The sequence below is a fragment of the Scyliorhinus torazame genome, chromosome 15 (genome assembly GCF_047496885.1).
Source record: "Scyliorhinus torazame isolate Kashiwa2021f chromosome 15, sScyTor2.1, whole genome shotgun sequence".
Lineage (NCBI taxonomy): Eukaryota > Metazoa > Chordata > Chondrichthyes > Carcharhiniformes > Scyliorhinidae > Scyliorhinus > Scyliorhinus torazame.
This window is the reverse complement of record NC_092721.1, coordinates 156,021,141-156,037,601: the sequence shown is the minus strand read 5'-3', so window position 1 is coordinate 156,037,601 and position 16,461 is coordinate 156,021,141. Positions and strand designations below refer to the sequence as shown.

General features: G+C 48.8%; 1 protein-coding gene across 1 annotated transcript in view; it reads right to left on the bottom strand.

Annotated features, from left to right (window-relative positions):
* b3glcta (beta 3-glucosyltransferase a) overlaps window positions 1–16,461 on the bottom strand; it is a 348,327-nt gene that overhangs the window by 147,089 nt on the left and 184,777 nt on the right. The window contains exons 6-7 of the mRNA XM_072476984.1: window positions 7,883–7,991; window positions 7,262–7,398 (exon numbers count right to left, since the gene is read on the bottom strand). Of these exons, the coding sequence (XP_072333085.1) occupies window positions 7,262–7,398; window positions 7,883–7,991 (246 nt within the window). The remainder of the gene's footprint in view (window positions 1–7,261; window positions 7,399–7,882; window positions 7,992–16,461) is intronic.

The following is a 16,461-nucleotide window of genomic DNA, read 5'->3' as shown; positions in this document are numbered from 1 at the left end:
CATGCGAACGGGCAAAGAATAGCTCCTGGTCCCCAAATTGCGACAGGCGCCGGTTTGACGCCGAATCATGCTGCTGTGCCTCCGATGGGCCGAGTTCCCGATGGCGCGGTCCACGTGTGCTCTCACAAATCGTGAACCTAGCATGGTGGCTTCTGAGAGAGAGAGAGATCTCCCAGCGAGCACCGCCATCCTTCCCCGACAGCCGTGCCGCTGGCCGGGGGGCGTCTGCCAGGGCCGTGGGGAGTAGTGGGCGGTGGCCAGGAGGTGGGCTGTGGGGTCAGGGTGGACTGGTACACAACACCATTACCACAGCCAGCAAGGCAGCAATGCGGTTGTGCATGCCGCTGACAGCCCGCTATAAACCTGGTGCCCTGTTAGGTTTTGTTGGTGTTCCACGTGGCACCGATGCTAGCCCCTCACCGGTAGTGGAATCGGTGCAAGTGTGGCGCCAATGTTTCTGATATGAAACTCCACGGATTCTCCGTTGGCGTCAGCACTTAACTCAGGAACGGAGAATCGAGCCCGGTATCTAAGGAACCTTGGTGTGTACTGCAGAGCATCTTGTAGCTGGGACACACTGTGCATTGATGGTGAAGGGCGTGAATGTTAGTGGATGGAGTGACAATCAAGATGGCTGCTTTGTCCTGGGTGGTGTTGAGCTTCTTGACTGTTGGTGATGCTGCACTGATTCAGGCAAGTGGAAAGATTTCCATCATACTCCTGACTTGTGCCTTGCAGCTGGTAGACAGGCTTCAGGAGTCAGGAGGTGAGTTATTCACCATAGGATTCCTGGCTCCTGGCCCGCTCGTAGCCACATTGTTTATAAGGGAGCTCTGAGGAAGAGTCATATGGAGTTGAAATGTTAACTCTTTCTCCGCAGATACTGCCAAACCTGCTGAGTCTTTACAGCATTTTCTGTTCATCGGTGGTGGAGGGTTTGAATGTTTGTAGAAGAGGGAAGCAATCAAGCGGGCTGCTTTGTCCTGCATAGTGTCGAGCTTATTGAGTGTTGTTGAAGCTGCACTCATCCAGGCAAGTGGAGAGTATTCTATTACACTCCTGACTTGTGCCTTGTAGATGGTGGACAGGTTTTGGGGTTTCAGGAGGTGAGTTACTCACCGTAGGATTTCTAGCCTTTGACCTGCCCTGGTAGCCACAGTACTAATGTGACTAGTCCAGTTCAGTTTCTGATCATTGGTAACCCCCAGGGAATTCAGTGATGGTAATGCCATTGAATGTCAAGGTGGAATGGTTAGATCCTTTCTTGCAGGAGATGGTCATTGCCTAGCACTTGCGTGGTGCGAATGTAACTTGTCACTTGTCAGCCCAAGCCTGGATATTGTCCAGGTCTTGCTGCATTTGGAAAAAGACTGTTTCATTATCTGAGGAGTCGCAAATGGTGCTGAACATTGTGCAATCATCCGCAAACATCCCCACTTCTGACCTTATGATGGAAGGCAGGTGATTGATGAAGCAGCTGAAGATGGTTGGGCCTTGGACACTACCCTGAGGAACTGCTGTGGCGATGTCCTGGAGCTGAGATGATTGACCTAAACTTTTATTTTAAAATCTGACACTATTAAAAAGAGCTAGGATTCAAATTAAAAAACAGGTCCTCAAGGGTCATAATCTCCGGATTACTGCCCGAGCCACGTGCAAATTGGCATAGGGAGGCAAGAATAAGGGAAGTTAACACGTGGCTGAAAGACTGGTGTGGGAAAGAGGGGTTCCTTTTCATGGGACACTGGCATCAGTTTTGGGACAGGGGAGGCCTATACCGTTGGGATGGTCTCTACCTGAACCAAGCTGGGACCAGTGTTCTGGCGAAAAGAGTAAAAAGGGTGGTCAATAGGACTTTAAACTAGAGATTGGGGGGGGGGGGGGGGATATGACAGTGTATGGAAAGGCTCAGTAAACCAAGGTCCACCACACTAAGAAAACAAAAAGGGATGGTCAATAGAGAATTAAAGGTGCTATAGTTAAATACGCGCAGTGTACGGAACAAGGTAGATGAGCTTGTGGCCCAGATTGTGACTGGCAGGTATGATGTGGTAGGCATCACAGAGACGTGGTTGCAGGGGGTTCAGGACTGGCATTTAAACATCCAGGGATTCACAACCTATCGAAAAGACAGAGAGGTGGGCAGAGGGGGCGGGGTTGCCTTGTTAATTAGGAATGAAATTAAATCAATAGCACTAAACGACATAGGGTAAGATGATGTGGAGTCTGTGTGGGTAGAGTTGAGGAACCACAAAGGCAAAAAAAACATAATGGGAGTTATGTACAGGCCTCCTAACAGTGGTCAGGACCAGGGGCACAAAATGCACCACGAAATAGAAAGTGCATGTCAGAAAGGCAAGGTCACAGTGATCATGGGGGACTTCAATATGCAGGTGGACTGGGTAAATAATGCTGCCAGTGGACCCAAGGAAAGGGAATTCATTTAATGCTTACAGGAGGGCCTTTTGGAACAGCTTGTGATGGAGCCCACGAGGGAACAGGCCATTCTGGACTTAGTGTTATGTAATGAGCCAGACTTGATTAAAGATCTTAAAGTAAGGGAACACTTAGGAGGCAGTGATCATAATATGGTAGAATTCAATCTCCAATTTGAAAGAAAGAAGGTAGAATCAGATGTAAAGGTGTTACAGTTAAATAAAGGTAACTACAGGGGCATGAGGGAGGAACTGACGAAAATCGACTGGGTGCAGAGCCTAGTGGGAAAGACAGTAGAACAGCAATGGCAGGAGTTTCTGGGAGTAATTGAGGACACAGTACAGAGGTTCATCCCAAAGAAAAGAAAGGTTACCAGAGGGGGGATTAGGCAGCCATGGCTGACAAAGGAAGTTAGGGAATGCATCAAAGCAAAAGAGAAAGCCTATAATGTGGCAAAGAGTAGTGGGAAGTCAGAAGATTGGGAAGGCTACAAAAACAAACAGAGGATAACAAAGAGAGAAATAAGGAAAGAGAGGATCAATTATGAAGGTAGGCTAGCCAGTAACATTAGGAATGATAGTAAAAGTTTCTTTAAATACATTAAAAATAAACGGGAGGCAAAAGTAGACATTGGGCCGCTCCAAAATGACGCTGGTAATCTAGTGATGGGAGACAAGGAAATAGCCAAGGAACTAAATAAGTACTTTGCGTCAGTCTTCACAGTAGAAGACATGAGTAATATCCCAACAATTCAGGAGAGTCAGGGGGCAGAGTTGAATATGGTAGCCATCACAAAGGAGAAAGTGCTAGAGAAATTAAGAGGTCTAAAAATTGATAAACCTCCGGGCCCAGATGGGCTACATCCTAGAGTTCTAAAGGAGATAGCTGAAGAAATAGTGGAGGCGTTAGTTATGATCTTTCAAAAGTAACTGGAGTCAGGGAAAGTCCCAGAGGATTGGAAAATCGCTGTTGTAACCCCCCCATTCAAGAAGGGAACAAGGAAAAAGATGGAAAGTTATAGGCCAATTAGCCTAACCTCGGTTGTTGGCAAGATTCTAGAATCCATTGTTAAGGATGAGATTTCTAAATTCTTGGAAGTGTAGGGTCGGATTAGGACAAGTCAGCATGGATTTAGTCAGGGGAGGTCGTGCCTGACAAACCTGATAGAGTTCTTTGAAGAGATAACAAATAGGTTAGACCAAGGAGAGCCAATGGATGTTATCTATCTTGACTTCCAAAAGGCCTTTGATAAGGTGCCTCGCGGGAGACTGCTGAGTAAAATAAGGGCCCATGGTATTCGAGGCAAGGTACCAACATGGATTGACGATTGGCTGTCAGGCAGAAGGCAGAGAGTTGGGATAAAAGGTTCTTTTTCGGAATGGCAACCGGTGACGAGTGGTGTCCCGCAGGGTTCAGTGTTGGGGCCACAGCTGTTCTCTTTATATATTAACTATCTAGATGACGGGACTGGGGGCATTCTGGCTAAGTTTGCCGATGAGACAAAGATAGGTGATGGGGCAGGTAGTATGGAGGAGGTGGGGAGGCTGCAGAAAGATTTAGACAGTTTAGGAGAGTGGTCCAAGAAATGGCTGATGAAATTCAGCGTGGGCAACTGCGAGGTCTTGCACTTTGGAAAAAAGAATAGAGGCATGGACTATTTTCTAAACGGTGACAAAATTCATAATGCTGAAGTGCAAAGGGACTTGGGAGTCCTAGTCCAGGATTCTCTAAAGGTAAACTTGCAGGTTGAGTCCGTAATTAAGAAAGCAAATGCAATGTTGTCATTTATCTCAAGAGGCTTGGAATATAAACGCAGGGATGTACTTCTGAAGCTTTATAAAGCATTAGTTAGGACCCATTTAGAATACCTCAGGAAGGACATACTGGCACTGGAGCGGGTCCAGCGGAGATTCACACGGATGATCCCAGGAATGGTAGGCCTAACATACGATGAACATCTGAGGATCCTGGGATTATATTCATTGGAGTTTAGGAGGTTGAGGGGAGATCTAATAGAAACTTACAAGATAATGAATGGCTTAGATAGGGTGGACGTAGGGAAGTTGTTTCCATTAGCAGGGGAGACTAGGACCCGGGGGCACAGCCTTAGAATAAAAGGGAGTCACTTTAGAACAGAGATGAGGAGACATTTCTTCAGCTAGAGAGTGGTGGGTCTGTGGAATTCATTGCCACAGAGGGCGGTGGAGGCCGGGACGTTGAGTGTCTTTAAGACAGAAGTTGATAAATTCTTGATTTCTCGAGGAATTAAGGGCTATGGAGAGAGAGCGGGTAAATGGAGTTGAAATCAGCCATGATTGAATGGTGGAGTGGACTCAATGGGCCGAATGGCCTTACGTCTGCTCCTATGTCTTATGGTCTTAAAAGATGTTTCATGTTATTGTCATGGGATGGCAGCCTTAATTAACACAGTTAATTGAGACTTACAAGATGGTCATAACAGAACATGTATTGAGTTTGTCAGGAACCTGTATAAAAGTCTTGTCAAATTACCACACTGCTGACAAATCCAAAGTAAACTATTTAAACTTTCACAAATATGCCAAAATGCTACAATAAATTCACCTGATAAGATACTACAGCCACTGAAGTTAATGCTAATCCACATTGTGCTTTTGTGTAAGTGATGTTGAAATCCAAAATGTTTGGAACATCCATTTTGAGTTTCAGCAGAAACATGCCACTTTTAAAAGAAACGGTGTAATGCAATCTTTGATTAATCATACTGAAGGATTTTCAAATTATTAACATGATGGCAACAAATATTAGAAAGATGATTGACAAATTGCATCAGAACATAGGAGTACATTCACAATTCTGGTATACAATTATGTGGCAAAATTCAAATTCACTGAAATGAACTGGCAAGAGCATTATTCAATTCTTGAGAAACCTCAGAATACCAGCAGGAGATAAGGAGGATAGGCCTGAGAGAGGACAGTGCTGGATTTAAGGAGGATAGGCCTGAGAGAGGACAGTGCTGGGTTTCCATTTTTACAGCGGCGGGGCAGCCTCTTCCAGTCCTGCCCCTGTTTGAATTGCGGATAGCGATGAGGACTGTCGGAGGATACAGCAGGATTTAGATTGTCTGGAGACTTGGACGGAGAGATGGCAGATGGAGTTTAATCCGGACAAATTTGAGGTAATGCATTTTGGAAGGTCTAATGCAGGTAGGGAATATACAGTGAATGGTAGAACCCTCAAGAGTATTGAAAGTCAAAGAGATCTAGGAGTACAGGTCCACAGGTCATTGAAAGGGGCAACACAGGTGGAGAAGGTAGTCAAGAAGGCATACGGCATGCTTGCCTTCATTGGCCGGGGCATTGAGTATAAGAATTGGCAAGTCATGTTGCAGCTGTATAGAACCTTAGTTAGGCCACACTTGGAGTATAGTGTTCAATTCTGGTCGCCACACTACCAGAAGGATGTGGAGGCTTTAGAGAGGGTGCAGAAGAGATTTACCAGAATGTTGCCTGGTATGGAGGGCATTAGCTATGAGGAGCGATTGAATAAACTCGGTTTGTTCTCACTGGAACGAAGGAGGTTGAGGGGAGACCTGATAGAGGTATACAAAATTATGAGGGGCATAGACAGAGTGGATAGTCAGAGGCTTTTCCCCAGGGTAGAGGGGTCAATTACTACGGGGCATAGGTTTAAGGTGAGAGGGGCAAGGTTTAGAGTAGATGTACGAGGCAAGTTTTTTACGCAGAGGGTAGTGGGTGCCTGGAACTCGCTACCGGAGGAGGTAGTGGAAGCAGGGACGATAGGGACATTTAAGGGGCATCTTGACAAATATATGAATAGGATGGGAATAGAAGGATACGGACCCAGGAAGTGTAGAAGATTGTAGTTTAGTCGGGCAGCATGGTCGGCAAGGGCTTGGAGGGCCGAAGGGCCTGTTCCTGTGCTGTACATTTCTTTGTTCTTTGTTCTTTGTTTTGTCAATGGGGTTCCCCGTTGTTTGCACCTTCCGCGCAAGGTGCCACAGTGGTTAGCATTGCTGCCTCACAGCACCAGGGATCCAGATTCAATTCCAGCCTTGGGTCACTGTCAGTGTGGAGCTTGTATGTTCTCCCCGTGACTGCGTTGGTTTCCTTTGGGTGCTCAATTTTCCTCCCACAGTCCAAACATATGCGGGTTAGCTGGATTGGCCATGCTAAATTGCCCCATAGTGTCCAGGAATGTGCAGGTTAGGTTATGGGGTCACGGAGATAGGGCAGGGTGGACGGGGGAGTAGACATGGTAGAGTGCTCATTTGAAGGGTTGGTGCAGACTTGATGGGCCGAATGGCCTCCTTCTGCACTGTAGGGATTCTACGATTCTATTCTATGATCTTGGGCCGCTCTCTTCTTCACTTACCTAAAACAGCAGCCATTTGCTTATTCAGTGCTAGGTGCTTTCTATAGATTAATTTTAATCTTGCTGTGATTACATTCCTAATACAATGCTACTGTTGCAGAATTGGAGGGAGGTCTTGTGACACAGGGGATGGCATCTCTGCCTCTGAGCCAGAAGCCCCAAGTTCGAGCCTCATGCTCAGGATTTGATGGGCAAACACACCAATGACTGATGGCAAGAACGGGAGAGACTCATGGTCAGCCATGCTTGATGTGGAGCGGCACCTTCTATAAGCACCAGGCGACAGCTATGGAAACCAGCTATGGAAACAGAAGAAAGTCTGCCTGACGCAGCACCAGGTGTGGGGAGAGAATTCAAATAGCAGAATTGGGAGTCGTCACAATTTACTGCAAAGGTGTATTCTCTACTGTATCACCACATATTAATTAAAATCTACCGTGTCACCTACCTGTTAATAAGTGGAATACTCAAAGCCCAGCCAGCAGCAAAATCTGGATATTTAAAAACCACTGGATCTTCAGCAAAAGCGTAATGGTGAATAATCGTAGATTGTTCATCATACAGTGCCTTTCCTAAAAACCACTCCTGCAACAAATATATTACATATATTACATATGGTTTAAAATCAAAGGAATATATTGTTCCAGTGAATGTTTTAGATATGAAAGTGACCGCCTGAATAAAACACATGTCTGAAAAAATGGATTATTGGTCAGTTAGAGTTTAATTAGAAGAGACTGCATTTGATAGTTTTATATTTATTCTATTCTTATTCTGTCAGACAGCTTTGAAGTGAAACGGTTAATAAAACAAAAGCAAGACCAAACTATATAGCACATAGAAAAGTACAGCACAGGAACAGGCCCTTCGGCCCTCCAAGCCCGTGCACAATGTCTGAAATTATAATTATGGTGAGATTAAATATAGAGAAACCATACAAGCACATTAGACAAGTGAGATGGATGATAAACGTGGATTAAGTTTCTCACATCAAGTGCAACTTGTTAAATTAAAAAACATTTTGCAAAGGCAATAGTAATTACTAAACTCCCCGAGTGTTTTTGAATACCTTTGTTTTGTCGTATCTATGAATGACCTCCAACAGCTTTGGAACGTGTATCCTTGTTTGTTCTTCACAAAAGAAAATCCAGGATTTCTTGCCGTAAGTGGTTGAAAGGCTAACAGGAAGTAAAAGCAGCATTAACATGAGAAAGATTCCCTGCTGCTTAAACTATATTACAGGAGTCATCAGACTTGTCTCTCATTAGCTCCCAATGCTCTCTGGTTCAACTGAATCCTGACCAACAAATCACTTCACACAGTTATTAAAGCACTTTTTCTTTTACTCCCCAGAATAAACTGGCCACCTAACTTCTCACCAGAAGACAGGATGACCCTGTTTCATTTGGGTCCACAATGGACAAATGGGCCGGGATTCTCTAAACTCCCAGCCAAGTGTTGACGCTGGCGTAAACACCGGAGTGTTTCACGCCGGCGTCACGGGCCTCTTGGCCCAGTGATTCAGTGGGCCACAGGGGGACAGCACTTCGCCGGAGTGCAGCACGCTGCCGCGGCGCCGATACGCGGCCCTGCACAGCCGGTGCGGGTCCGCGCATGTGCGTGGTGGCCGTTTCCACGCCGGCGCAGGAGCATGGTGGCCGTTTCCGTGCCGCGCAACATGGCGGAGCAACACAGCGGGCCCGCATGTAAGGAGGTAGTCCACCACCCCCCGGATCGCGCGTGTGCCCGCCAGTCGGTAGCCCCCAATTGCGGGCCTGGCACCCCCCGGAGTCTGATCCCCCCACCCCCACACCCACGGTCGAGGGTCCGAGCTCCCGCTGTGTGGTATCAGTTTGGAACCACGGCAGCGGAACTCAGCGGGAACTCAGCCGGTCGACTGCAGAGAATCGCCGCAGGGTCTGTTGAAAATGGCCTTCGACGACTTCCGGTTGCGGCGATGACCAGCTAAGCCGCACGTTTCGGCGGCTCCAGCTCGAACGGACCTTCGGGCTCTTTTAAGAGCCCCAACGGGGAATTTTTTCGGGACGAAACCCGGTGTGGGGTGAGACAACAGGGAGTCCCCTCCAACGAAGAAGACAAATATCGGCGGCGGCGGCCAGATCGCGAAGAATCCTCGAGGACAGGGGCAGAAGAAAAAAGGAGCAAGATGGCGGCGGAGAGAGCCCAGGCGACATGGGGGCCGGACCAAGACGAATTTTTGAGACGGTGTGTGGAGCTGCTTAAGAAGGAGGTGCTGGCCCCGATGCTACAGGCAATTGAGGGGCTTAAGGAGGCACAAAAGATCCAGGAGATGGAGCTCCGCGTGGTGGAGCAGAAGGTGACGGACAACGAAGATGAGATCCTGGGCCTGGATCAAAACGCAGACGCACGAGGCGCTCCACAAAAAGTGCATTGAAAGGATTGAAGTCCTAGAAAACAGATCACGGAGAAAGAACCTTCGGATCCTGGGTCTCCCCGAGGGAGTGGAAGGAGCGGACGGCGGGGCTTACGTGAGCACGGTGCTACGCTCGCTAATGGGAGCTGAGGCCCCCTCGGGCCCCTTGGAAGTGGAAGGTGCTTATCGGGTCCCTGCGAGGAGACCAAAGGAGGGAGAACCACCTAGGGCGACGATCGTGCGATTTCATCGCTTTAATGACAGAGAGGTGGTTCTGAGATGGGCCAAAAAAGTACGAAGTAGTAGATGGGAGAATGCGGTGGTACGGGTGTACCAGGATTGGAGTGCGGAGGTGGCGAGAAGGAGGGCGAGTTTTAATCGAGCCAAAGAGGTGCTACACAAGGTGAAGTTCGGGATGCTGCAGCCGGCGCGACTGTGGGTCACGCACCAGGAGAGGCATCACTACTTCGAAACGGCGGAAGAAGCATGGACCTTCATTAAAAACGAGAAACTGGATCAGAACTGAGGGACTGATGTTAGAGGGGAAATGACAATGCTGATGTATATAGAGATGTAAATTGGGGAGGGGGGGACACTAAGAAATGTGGGCGCCGGTGGGGGGGGAAGAAGAGACATAGGCGGGGGATGGGGAATGGGAGTGGGGCGGCAGAGGGAGCTGCGCCACAAGGGGTGGGACAACTATAGAGAACACGGGGCTTACTGTTCTTGTTCCCGCGCCAGAAAGAATATGGCGGGAAGATAGGCGCAAGGTAGATGGGAGTTCCCCACACGGGGGGGGTCAAGGAGAGAGCGGGAGAAGCCGGGGTCAGTTGAAGTCAGCTGACTTTCGGAAGCAATATGGGAGGAGCAATCATGCTAGATGGGGATCTAGCGGCGGGGGGGGGGGGGGGGGGGGGGGAGGGGGGGATAACTGGGTTGTTGCTGCAGAAATCAAAGAGGAACTGGTAAAAGAAAGGGTGGTCGGGGCTGGAATGCGCCGCCTGGGGAACGGGTGGGTGCGCGGAACCGGGACGTGGGACTGGCCTAGAGAGGGTGATGGCTAGTCGACATGGGAAGGGGGCAGGTAGCCCCCCAGTTCGGCTGATCACGTGGAACGTGAGAGGCCTAAATGGGCCGATTAAAAGGGCCCGAGTGTTCGCGCACTTGAAAGGGCTGAGGGCAGACGTGGCTATGCTTCAGGAGACGCACCTGAAGGTGGCGGACCAAGTTAGGTTAAGGAAAGGATGGGTGGGACAGGGGTTCCACTCAGGGCTGGATGCAAAGAACAGAGGGGTGGCCATATTGGTGGGGAAACGGGTGTCATTCGAAGCTAGGAACATTGTAGCAGACAGCGGAGGCAGATATGTGATGGTGAGTGGCAGACTGGAGGGAATGGAGGTCGTGTTGGTTAACGTATATGCCCCGAATTGGGATGATGCGGGATTTATGAAGCGGATGCTGGGACGTATCCCGGACCTGGAGGTAGGAAACCTGATAATGGGGGGGGGAATTCAACACCGTGTTGGACCCAGGGTTAGATAGATCTAGATCTAGGACCGGAAGAAGGCCGGCAGCGACCAAGGTGCTTAAGGGGTTTATGGACCAAATGGGGGGAGTGGATCCGTAGCGATTTGTTAGGCCGAAGGCCAAAGAGTTCTCCTTCTTCTCCCATGTTCACAAGGTGTATTCCCGGATAGATTTCTTTGTTTTGGGAAGGTCACTGATCTCGAGGGTGGAAGGAACTGAGTATTCAGCCATTGCTGTTTCAGATCATGCCCCACACTGGGTGGACCTGGAACTAGGAGAGGAGAGGGAGCAGCGTTCACTCTGGCGAAAAATTTCACTCTGTGGGATTACTGGCGGATGAGGGAGTCTGCGGAAGGGTGCGGGGATGTATCGAAAGATACCTGGAGGCCAATGACGACGGGGAGTTCCGAGTGGGAGTAGTATGGGAAGCACTAAAGGCGGTGGTCAGAGGAGAGCTGATCTCCATCAGGGCGCACAAGGGGAAAATAGAGGCCAAGGAAAGGGAAAGACTACTGGGGGAGATTTTGAGGGTAGATAAAGAATATGCGGAGGCCCCGGAGGAAGGACTATACAGGGAGAGGCGACGTCTCCAGACGGAGTTCGACCTGTTGACCACAAGGAGGGCGGAGGCACAGTGGAGGAAGGCACAGGGGATGAGATATGAATATGGGGAAAAGGCGAGTCGCCTGTTGGCCCATCAGCTGCGAAAGAGGACAGCGGCGAGGGAGATAGGGGGAATTAGGGATGAAAAGGGAGCTACGGTGCGGAGATCAGGGAAGATAAACGAGGTGTTTAAGACCTTTTACGAGAGACTTTATAGGTCCCAACCCCCGGAGGGAAAAGAGATGCGGCAGTTTTTGGACCAATTAAGGTTCCCGAGGGTGGAGGAGCAGGAGGTGGAATTGGGGTGGACGAGGTTACCAAGGGGCTGGGGAACATGCAGGCAGGGAAGGCCCCGGGACCAGATGGGTTCCCGGTGGAATTTTATAGAAAATATGTGGACTTGTTGGCCCCGCTGCTGGTAAGGACCTTTAACGAGGCCAGAGAAGGGGGGACCCTACCCCCGACAATGTCGGAGGCGACGATATCGCTAATCTTGAAGTGGGATAAAGATCCGCTGCAGTGCGGGTCCTATAGGCCTATCTCACTGCTAAATGTGGACGCCAAGTTGCTAGCAAAGGTGTTGGCAACGAGGATAGAGGATTGTGTCCCGGGGGTGGTGCATGAAGACCAGACAGGGTTCGTAAAGGGGAGACAACTAAATGTCAACGTGCGACGGCTATTAGGGGTGATAATGATGCCCCCAGTAGAGGGGGAGGCAGAGATAGTGGCGGCAATGGATGCAGAGAAGGCATTTGATAGGGTGGAGTGGGAGTATAGATGTGAGGTGCTGAGGAGGTTCGGGTTCGGGGACGGGTTTGTCAGCTGGGTTAAACTCCTCTATGGGGCCCAAACGGCAAGTGTGGTCACAGGTCGGCAAAGGTCGGAGTATTTTCGACTATACAGGGGAACAAGACAGGGATGCCCGTTGTCCCCATTACTGTTCGCGTTGGCAATTGAACCACTGGCCATAGCGCTGAGAGACTCCAGAAAATGGAGAGGGGTGATTAGAGGGGGAGAGGAACTCCGAGTGTCACTCTACTGCTGTATGTGACGGACCCAGTGGGGGGGATGACAGAGATCATGCAGATATTGAGGGAGTTTGGAGATTTCTCAGGATATAGGCTTAACATGGGAAAGAGTGAGCTTTTTGTGATACACCCTGGGGAACAGAGTAGAGGGATAGATGGCCTACCGCTAAAGAGAGTGGAAAGAAACTTCCGATACCTGGGGATTCAGATAGCCAGGAGCAGGGGAACCTTACACAGACTTAATCTGACACGACTGGTGGAACAAATGGAAGAGGATTTCAAAAGGTGGGACATGCAGCCGCTGTCACTGGCGGGCAGAGTGCAGGCAATTAAGATGATGGTCCTCCCGAGGTTCCTATTTGTGTTCCAATGTCTCCCTATACTGATCACTAAGGCCTTTTTTTAAAAAATAGATAGGAGCATCACGAGCTTCGTGTGGGCAGGGAAGGTCCCGAGGGTAAGGAGGGGGTTCCTACAACGTAGTAGAGAGAGAGGGGGACTGGCGTTGCCGAATTTGGGTGACTATTACTGGGCCGCCAATGTGGCGATGATTCGTAAATGGATGATAGAGGGAGAGGGAGCGGCGTGGAAAAGATTGGAGATGAAGTCCTGTAAAAGGACGAGTTTAAAAGCGCTGGTGACGGCGCCACTACCGCTCTCACCAAAAAAATTTACCACAAACCCAGTGGTGGCGGCAACATTAAGTATCTGGGGGCAATGGAGGCGACAGAGGGGTGTGCTGGGAGCCTCGGTGTGATCCCCGATCAGGAACAACCATAGGTTTGCCCCAGGGAGGCTGGATGGAGGATTCCAGAGCTGGCACCGGGTAGGAATCAGGAGAGTGGGAGATTTATTTATAGACGGGACGTTTGCGAGCTTGGGAGCGCTTGAGGAAAAGTATAAGCTGCCCCGGGGAAATTTCTTTAGATATATGCAGGTGAGAGCGTTCACGAAACAACTGGTGAGGGAATTTCCGCTGCTCCCGACACAAGGGATCCAGGACAGGGTGCTTTCGGGGGGTGTGGGTCGGGGAGGGCAAAGTGTCAGAGATATATCGGGAGATGAGAGAAGAGGGGGAGGAGTTGGTGGGCGAACTGAAGGGAAAATGGGAAGAAGAGCTCGGGGAGGAGATTGAGGAGGGTTTGTGGGCTGATGCCCTAAGCAGGGTAAATTCCTCTTCCTCGTGTGCCAGGCTTAGCCTGATCCAATTTAAGGTGCTGCATAGAGCACACATAACGGGAGCAAGGTTGAGCAGGTTCTTCGGAGTGGAGGACAAGTGTGGGAGGTGCGGGGGAAGCCCGGCGAACCACACGCATATGTTTTGGTTGTGTCCAGCACTGGAGGGGTATTGGAGGGGAGTGACGGGAGTGATCTTGAAGGTGGTGAAGGTCCGGGTCAAACCAGGCTGGGGGTTAGCTTTATTTGGAGTTGCGGATGAGCCGGGAGTGCAGGAGGCGAAAGAGGCCGATGTCGTGGCCTTTGCGTCCCTAGTAGCCCGGCGTAGGATTTTACTCATGTGGAAGGAAGCGAAACCCCCCGGACTGGAGGCCTGGATAAACGATATGGCGGGGTTCATAAAACTGGACCAGATGAAGTTTGCGCTGAGAGGATCGGCTCAAGGGCTCACCAGGCGGTGGCAACCGTTCGTCGTCTACCTAGCGGAACGTTAGAGGGAAGATAGATGACCAGCAGCAGCAACCCAGGGGGAGGGGGAGGGGGGGGGTAAATTGATTGGGTTTTTGGAGGGGGAGAGGGGGCGGGGGGAGTATTACTTTGTGTTATTTGGTTAGTTTACCATGTTAGTTACACAATGTTATATTGCAGTTATCATGTTACTTGTATTTTTATTTCTTTGATTTGTAAGGGAAAAAATTGTGTTTGAAAACTTTAATAAAATATATTTTTTTTAAAAAAGAAAATGACCCTCGACGAGCGCTGCGTCGACCGCGCTTGCGCGACTGCTGCCGATTCTCCAGTCACCGGAGAATCACATCCCGGCGTCAGAGCAGCGTGGCGGGAATTTCCGGCGTGACCAGCGATTCTCCGACCCAGCACGGGCTCGGAGAATCTCGACCATGGTCTTCACCATTTATTGTACTTAGTTTCCCACAGAAGACATATACACTGTGCATTGCAGTAAACAGGGAGCCCAAACATCACTTCGCTCGCTAATGGGAAGCGGTGTGAACTTGGCAATCAACGGCAACTCCACTCAACCAATCAGATTGAAGAATCCTCACTAGGAGGTGCAGGCTGAAAAATGTGGTTGTGTAGCACAGGTGCCGCTTTGAGTCCAAATTCGCATCAAAGTTACACAAGTACAATTCTGGTGTGGCCATGCAGGAAGACATTTTTGGTTGGTTGTTCGTGTGGGTGCTGGAAGCATGCAGATTGTGTCGTCAATCAGCGGGCAACACTGATTTGACTCCAATGAAGCCATTTTCAACTCTAATGTTGCAGCCTCCATTTTACCCTTGCACTGCTGACCATGATAGCGCGGTACGGTAGCACAGTGGTTTGCACTGTTGCTTCACAGCACCAGGAACCAAGGTTCGATTCTCGGCTTGGGTCACTGTCTGTGCGGAGTCTGCACGTTCTCCCTGTGTCTGCGTGGGTTTCCTCCGGGTGCTCCAGTTTCCTCCCACAAGTCCCGAAAGACGTACTTGTTAGGTGAATTGAACATTCTGAATTCTCCCTCCGTGTACCCGAACAGACGCTGGAGTGTGGCGACTACGGGATTTTCACATAACTGCATTACAATGTTAATGCAAGCCTACTTGTCACATTAATAAAGATTATGATTTCAGCAGGAAGGACTCTCCACCAGCACTATTTAAACAAACAAAATACAGACCTAGCTGCTATCTGGTCAGTTGTGAATTGATTTCCACTGGCTGCTGCTGAGTCTGTAGAAACATTTGACGTTTTGGACTAGCTGTAAAAATTGCTGAAGTCTACAGGCAGTGGTGTGGCACGTGATGAAGGCATTTAGTCCCAAAGACTCAGCTCAGATCACTGCTCATTTCAATGAGAATGTAAGAAAATATGAAATAGGAGCTAGAGTCAGCCATTTGGCCAATCGAGCCTGCTCTGCCAATCAACAAGACCATGACTGATCTTCTACTTCAACTCCACTTTCCTGCACTTTCTCCATATCCCTTAATTGCCGTAGCACCCAAAAATCAATTGACCTCTGTCCTGTTGTCATGAGAATGTTGCTTTAAGAAATGGTTAGCTGCTCGTGTTACTGCAGTGATGTCAGAGTGTGGGTGGAGCTGAGCTCTGGTTCTGCTTTTTAGTTTCACTTTGAGAAAAGCTTGGGTGTGTCTCTGTCTTTTTGGTTTCGTGTTTCAGTGTGTTGCAGCTGAAGTCAGCCAAAGCAGCTGTACTGTTGAGCTCTCTGCCTGAAGGACTATCTCGATCATTTGATGAATTCAGAACAATAAATGTTTTCAGTATTGAATGTAAACCCTGATGTGATCCTGTTTAAAGGTTTGTTAAGTCTTTTGGATGTTAAAAGGACAGCTTAAAGGATTACTTAGTGTTGTATTCTTTGGGAGTTATCTTTGAATTAATGGTTGCTAAGATATTCACTGTTTGTTTTAGAAAGGTTAACTTGAGTTCATAGAATAAACATTGTTTTGCTTTAAAAAATACTTTTCCATTTCTGCTGTACCACACCTGTAGAGTGGGCCGTGTGCTCCCCATACCACAATCTATTAAAAGTTGTGGGTCAGGTGAACTCCATGATACACTTTGGGATTCTCTAAACCCTGACCCATAAAACTGTAAAACTAATGACTGAGCGTCCACAGCACCCTGACATATAGAATTTGTATAGAATTCATAAACCTCAGTGAAAATATCTCTCCTCATCTCAGTCCTAAATGGTTGTCCCTATTCTGAGTCTGTGACTCCATGTTACAGATGCCCAGCTAAGGAAAACATTTTCCCATCACCTACCCGATAAAGCCCTTTAAGTATTTTATATGTTTTATTAGATCACCTCATTCCTCTAAACTCCAAACAATATAGGCTGAATCCACTCAATCTCCCCTCATAGGACAATCCCCTCATCCCATTACCCAATAAAGT